Genomic DNA, 7040 nt, shown 5'->3' with positions numbered 1-7040 from the left:
TGACATGAGTCCTTGATGGTATACTTCATCTATGCAAGTTTGTACACGTATACCTAAGGTTTCGAGGACGAAACCTCTTGGTGGGTGGGGATGGTTTGTAACAAAGTAAAAAGGGACTCAAGTCAATTTGGGCCCAAGGCCAAGGGATGAAGGGGATGTGAAAGGGGCCAAGGGTTAAGACTAGGCTTAGGCATGCCCATGGACATTAATAAGTGTAGTGTGAAAGGATGGCCTAATATATAAGTGAATATGGGCCAATGTCATGGGAACCTTTCGAGATAATCATCAATGTACAAGTCAATTACTGTCTCTTCTCTCTAAACCTAGGCTAATCATCCTAATCTAAGCTAATCCAAGGTTAATTAGGCTAAATCAAGGCTAATCTAGATGCTACTTTCTTTCACATCCTCATGATCAATCACATTTTTAATGGGATGGGGGCACTTCTCAAACACCCAAAGCTTTATGCTTTATTTTATACTTCTCTAAGGTACACATAAAAAGTATTGGGAGGAATGAACGAGCCCATGTAAAATTTAAGCTACATTTACATCTTCATTGTATAACCTTAGAATGGAGTGTTCCATGAGGTAGCTAAGAGGAACTCAATTTCCTCATGTCTATCATTAGCTCCAGAAACATTTCAACTCTATCAAGGCTAGACGAAGGTGACACAATGGGTTCGACGAAAGACTAAGGCACACGTGAGAATGCCCATTCTTCTGTTTCTTGACATTTCCAATGCATTCTTCTGTTTCTCCACCCTCTTACGCTAGCCAGAGGAGAGATGGCATAAGACGGCACCGCGCGGGCTTCCCTATGCATTCTTCTGTTTCTCCACCTCTCTTATGCTAGCCAGAGGAGAGACGGCACGTGGCACCACGCGGGCCCAGTCCACGCATTGGCTGGAGTGATGGACAAGGGGGGGCCATGAGGCATGGGCCGGCGAGATCTTCCAGCAGTAACGACGACGACAAAGCACGCAATTGGGGAAAGATGTTCGCTCAGGCCAACCCACCTGCAGCAGCTGCTCTCTCAGTTGTCTCACGCGTTCTGCGCAGAGGATCGTTATCATCATGCAGGGGCGGCACAGTTGCAAGGAGTCGCAACACGACGACAGCGATGCCGATGATGACTGCAGTTCTGGACCGGGAGAAGGAGGGAACTCCTACACGCACTTACGACTCTGCTGCTGGTGGCCAGGCTATAACGATGGGCATAGAGAAGGTGGTTGGGGAGTTCGACAGCGAGGTGCCCATCGCGTGTGCTGCCACGCCGCCCAGCTCCTGGTACACCCATCCTCAGCTTCTGGCGCATGAAATGGAGCGCGTCTTCTGGCGGGGCTGGCAAGTCGTAGGTACTCTTCCCTCGCTTAAAACTTTTCAATTAAGAACAAGCTGATACATGCATCCTTTCGGGTTCCAGTCGAGCTTCGTTGTGAACCAAAAAAAAGGAAAAGGCAAAGATTTTGCATTCAACAGCAATGGGCGCGTAGCCCAGCAGTTTGGTATTGTGGCTGCTTCGTGGTACATATCGTAATGCTTCCAGGTGGGTACCAAATTGTGACCACATTAGGATCTATCATCTACTCAAAGGAAAAGAAGTTACAAAGATGGGCATCAGTCACCATCTTCCAAAGAACACTAAGCCTTTGCCTGAATGCTCTGGGCTTGATGTGACTGCCATTTGGTTGTCAGGCCATACTAGGGAATAGATGCAGGGAGCACAATCCCATTAAGAAAATGAGGAACCACAGTCCATGCATCGACAAACATTTGCAAGATGGGGACTGTGCGACACACTATCCAATTCCCTGACAACATGGGATTTAAGAGAGGGATCACGGCCACAGCTAAGAGTGAACTGTGCGGGCACATTAGAAATTCCCTAGTGTCGAGACTTTTCATGATCTGAGGCATGTTCTGAGGGGGGATCACTCCTGATTATATGGTGGGAACTTCGATTCCCATGATGACCAGTTGTAAAAATTAAGATGAGCAGAATGTACTTCTGTGCTGTAGCATCCATCGGTCAGGGACAATGATATGGGCAATAGCTTTATTTGGAGAAAGGTAAATTTCTATAAGTAGAGATAACAAGGTGATGGGAAATTATGATAGGTTTTGTTTTTCTGCCACAATAATTGATTATGTAAAAGCAGAAATTCAGGCAGCCTGTAGTGTAATTTCAAAATTCTTCTGAAAGGAATAAGGCTATGGTGGTGTTATTTATTTGGGATCTTAAGTGTTCCAATTTTGGCTGTAAAAAGGAAAAGAAACATTGTGGGCACATGCATAATGATATTATATAGATTTGAACTCAACGTTCGGGTACTCACATGGCTTCCTCTCACATGTGACTCCAAGTTCTTGCCATGGATGCCAGGTGATGTGCCTTTCAATGCAGGGCATCGGAAGTAATATCAAAGCTATTGAAAATGACAGCACTTTCACCGGGGTGACATTATGTGTTAGATAATGTATCGTTACACACATTTTGTTTCATCTGGAGTCTGTGCTTATTGGTTTAGCAACCCATTCCAAAAAGCCCTCATATGTGAGGCAAAGAAAGAAGATCGAGGATTCTTCCATTGCCATAGAAATGGGACTTTGGGAAGCGTAGAGCTTGGAACTGAGAGGTCCCCCCCTTGAGAGCTGCGTTGCTTGCGCCTTCTCCCCCTTCCCCACATTGTCCTTGCCAGCGCCCCCCACAGGAGAGGAGGAGGCGGGGCACTGACGGGAGAAGGGGGGAGGTGCACGCAGCGAGGAGGGGGGTGGGCGCAGGTGAACGGGGGCTCTGCGGGGGAAGGGCACGGGCGGGACAGGGAGACGCAGGTGGGACGAGGGAGCCGCGGGGGCTGGGCAACAGGCTCCCTTCTTCCGCCAACGTTTTGCTTGCACCTCCCCTCCCTTTTTCTGCTCACCGCATGCACCCCCCCCCCCCCCCCCCCCCCAGCTGCCCCCCCTAGCTGCGCCTAGCTCCTTGCCCCTCCCTCTGCTCCCTCCTTGCTCTCTCTGTAGCCCCCCCCACCCCCCCCTCCCTCTCCTTCGTAGCCTCACTGTTCATCCCGTTTTCCTGTGGCTCCATCATCCCATTCGTCTTCATCTGGCAGTGTCTTCAGTTCTTGGGCATTTTCACTCGGTAAGTCTCGGCCTCTCTTGGTCTTCACCCTCAGGAGAACTCCATGGCAGTTGCCGTCATCCCCAACCAAGGCCACAGTCACTTGCTTATCTTTCTCTGAAGCAGACCTTCAGCTCCTCATTGCGACTGTTGCATCCTTAGAGGCCTCCACTCTGGTGTGCAAGATTGTAATTTGTCGGTAGCCGCCCTGCGCAAGGACAACACAAAGCTTCTTCAGGCTAGCCTCCTTGGTGGGCTTGCAAAGATCATAGACATTCATCCTCTGGGGCGTGGCTACTACCAGGTTGAGTTCGACTCACCAGTGGCTCCAGATCGAGTTATGCAGCTGAGCCCCATTGCATTGCGTACGGCCCAGGCCTCCTTTGCGCGGTGGCAGGCCCCGCATCCGACCCACTGACTCGGCATTTTAGGCTTTCCCGTGATAGTCTGCTTCTCAGGCCTCAGGAAGGAATACCTTCCTCTTCCCACGATGTTGATCGGTGGAGCCATTGGGAGAGTGATGGACTCCCCCCCCCCCCCCCCCACCACTGCCGCTTTGTCCCTCGCACGGCCGGCCGGGATTCCATCTCTTTGCATCTGTATTCCCTTGCCAGAGATAGTGCCTCATGTCATATCCATTCCTTGCTTTCGGGGAGACCCCATCATTCAGCGGGTGGAGTACTTGGGCCTTCCCGGCTAGTGTTTCATTTGCAGGCAGATAGGACACCTCGCCAGAGCTTGCCCTCGGCGCCACTCCAGGAGACTGCCTTCGGTGCCGCACCCCCCCCCCCCCCCCCCGCGCGCCCCCGCGGGTGCCCGTTCCCCCGTGCGGGTTTCCTTTCAGATCTTCACCAAGGGGTAGAGCAAGAGGTAGGCTCTTAGGCAGCCAAACACCAGGTCCTGACTGCAGATGACTCGGCTGTCGGAGAGTGTCAAACCATTGGCCCGTGCCACGGCCGTTAGCCGAACACCAGAGTTGAGCGCTGCTGCGTGTGCCAGGCTGGCAAAGTACATGAGGATTCGGTTCTGTTAGAGAACTGTTTCGAGCACTTATCGCAGCACCCACTTGTCGGTGATGGGCCCCCTCCAATTATGCGAGGGTCCCTTTGGCCCCTTTGGTTTGGTGGTCGTTACCCCGCCGAGATTCCTCCTCTGGTTCTCAGTTTCTAGTGAGGCCAATTGGCCCTACTGAACCGCGGCGAGCTCCTCCGAGCACCCTCCCTCTCTGTTGGATCACTCCGAGCCGCTCGTATCTCGCTCTTCTCTGCCACCCTCCCCCCCCCTCCCTTCGCCTCTCTCTCCCCCTCCTCCTTATCCTCCTTCCTCACCTCCGACTCTTCTCGCAGCAATCCCCCCTGCCCCATCCTCTTCCTTTGAGCCCGCACTCCCCTCTCCCTGCAGGGTGAGCATCTCATATATGCAGTAGATTCTTTAGCTCCTTTTCTTGCACACCTGTTTAACAGGGCACTGGCAGAGGGTTTGCCTGCGGAGTGGACGATGCACACCATTGTGCCGATTCACAAAACAGGGGATATGCTCGATCCGAGCAACTACAAGACGGTTATGGTTGGCCACGTGCTGGCCAAACTCTATGGTGCAGTGCTGGAGCAAGAGCTTAGCTTAGTTGCTCGATCCGAGCAACTACAGGACGGTTATGGTTGGCCACGTGCTGGCCAAACTCTATGGTGCAGTGCTGGAGCAAGAGCTTAGCTTATATGCTGAGCGAGCAGGTTTACGCTCATCAGGGCAGGCAGGCTTCAGGAGAGCTTTCTCTACCACTGACCATGTATTCACTTTGAGATGTATGATTGATCAGGCCAGAGTGAGGAAGAGAAAGCTCTATTGCTTCTTTGTGGATTTCCGCAAGGCATTTGACACAGTACCACGAGAGAGGCTCTTTCAGCGCCTGCAGTCTCTTGGCATACCAGCAGATATGACATGGGGCATCCATGCATTATATGAGTAGGTTTTTGGGCGAGTCAGATGTCCAGGAGGTATGTCCGAGACTATTGCTAGCACCATTGGTGTGAAGCAAAGATGCCCACTTTCCCCCACGCTATTTGGGTTATACATTGATGAGGTGGCTGACTTCATTACACGGGGAGGCGGAGATGGAGTTGATTTAGTAGGTACCTCAGTACATATTATGCTCTATGCTGATGATATTGTATTAGTGTCTGAGTCTCCAGGTGGTCTATAGCAGCATCTACATGCACTCCATGATTTCTGCACACAGAGGGGTCTTACTGTGAACCTTGGGAAAACCAAGGTTATGGTCTTTCATACATTGAGACAGGGTAGGAGTCAGCTGACATTCACTCTCACAGAACCGTCAGTACCTCATGACATTATCCGAGCAGAGTTTGCTGCGCCTCCTATGATGGTAGAGGCCATATTTCAGACTATATGCCTGCTAGACAGATTCAGAGAGACGCCACAGGACAGATTGTCATACAGAGCTTTTGAGGCATCTAGACAGCTGGCTGAGGCAGGAGACAGAGGATCATGGTATGCACAGGTCACACATTGGTTCTCACAGCATGGCCTAGACATGGATCATCTACCACCATTCCAGTATGATAGGGATGCACCACATATCCGTCTCTCTCATAGTGAGAGGAACAGAGTATTGAGACAGGATCTATGGCAGCTCTATACACGAGAGACATGGATATCGCCTACACAGCCTCTTCCACCGAAGATGCTATACTACAGAGATCACTTCATGAGTATCACTGATGATGGATTTATAGAGAGGCCTAGATACATGGAGGGCTTTTTACCACACGGCTCCCGAGTGGCTATTGGTCAGCTCAGAGTTTCATCACACCGATTGGAGATTGAGACTGGTAGAGCAGCACGGATCCCCCGAGAGGAGAGGGTATGCAGATTGTGCAGAGAGGAGGTGGAGAGTGAGGAGCATTATGTATGCACATGCAGAGCATATACAGCCATCAGAGAGAGAGATCCCATTTTATTCAGAGAGCCACATTCCCTACGCCAGATCTTTGAGGCAGCAGACCAGCGCATATTGGGGAGATTCATTCTAGACATACAGCGCCACAGAGAGACATTATTACAGGCTCAGATAGCTCCAGAGGGGGGGCGACAGACACAGATTACTACATTTTTTCAGAGATCCATCCCACTCCCAGCCCCTACATGGCAGGGAATTACTCCAGAGAGCAGAGACACTTAGAGCCCGCAGGAGACAAAGGACACCTGGCTTTCAGACACCACGCCTATACCAGAGAGAGATGACAGAGATCAGAGCTCAGTTTCACAAAGAGGGTGCGGAGCGACTGGCTCGCTTCAGAGCACACCCAGGCATGTCCTTCAGGGAGCTGTGGACACCCCCTTCACTGATGTATACCATTTCATACCCCAAGTATGGTACAGGATGGAGCTAGCTAGGTTGCATATCATGATTGTATACTCCATGCATATAGCTTTGCATTCTCCTAGTAGTAGAGCTCCATCCCCTGCACACCCAGATTCAGCTTTTTTGTTCAGTACTTTTTCATTTTGTTGGGATGACAGAGGATACCCCATATGGGTACTCCGATTTGTCTCATAGGCCGAGTTCGATCTTTTGGAAGACGTTAATAAAATCTTTCTTTCTGCCTCTCCAGAGCATTCGTGCCGCCCTCCCGCAGCGCCAAACCCGAAGCGGAGACTGTCGGCGAGCTCCATCCACCGCTTGATTCATCGATTCTCGGAGCCAGTAGAGATGACCATCGCCGCTTTTGCGGTGAGGGCTCCCTCCAGAGTCCCCAGGTGGGGCCCCCAGGATCTTGGGGTTGCTTGTGGATTACAGTTTCTTCCGATGTCTTCCGGCGGAAGGAACTGATATTTTTGAGAAGAGAGTGGCTCCCATTCAGATCTGTGGTGTTTCATCATTCCAGACCTTCTACGCCAGA

The 7040-nt window shown here is 51.1% G+C and overlaps 1 protein-coding gene across 1 annotated transcript in view; it reads left to right on the top strand.

Annotated features, from left to right (window-relative positions):
- The first annotated feature begins 644 nt into the window (after positions 1-644).
- Positions 645-7040, top strand: part of LOC147625831 (choline monooxygenase, putative (CMO-like)) — a 58545-nt gene continuing 52149 nt past the window's right edge. Inside the window, exon 1 of the mRNA XM_086817403.1 lies at positions 645-1357. Coding sequence (XP_086673529.1) covers positions 931-1357 — 427 coding nt within the window. The 5' untranslated portion in view covers positions 645-930. The remainder of the gene's footprint in view (positions 1358-7040) is intronic.

The sequence above is a fragment of the Cibotium barometz genome, chromosome 23 (assembly GCF_041138505.1).
Source record: "Cibotium barometz isolate CiBa-2024 chromosome 23, ASM4113850v1, whole genome shotgun sequence".
In the NCBI taxonomy this organism is placed as follows: Eukaryota; Viridiplantae; Streptophyta; class Polypodiopsida; order Cyatheales; family Cibotiaceae; genus Cibotium; species Cibotium barometz.
The sequence above is the reverse complement of the archived record's forward strand: the minus strand, read 5'-3'. Positions and strand labels throughout refer to the sequence as shown.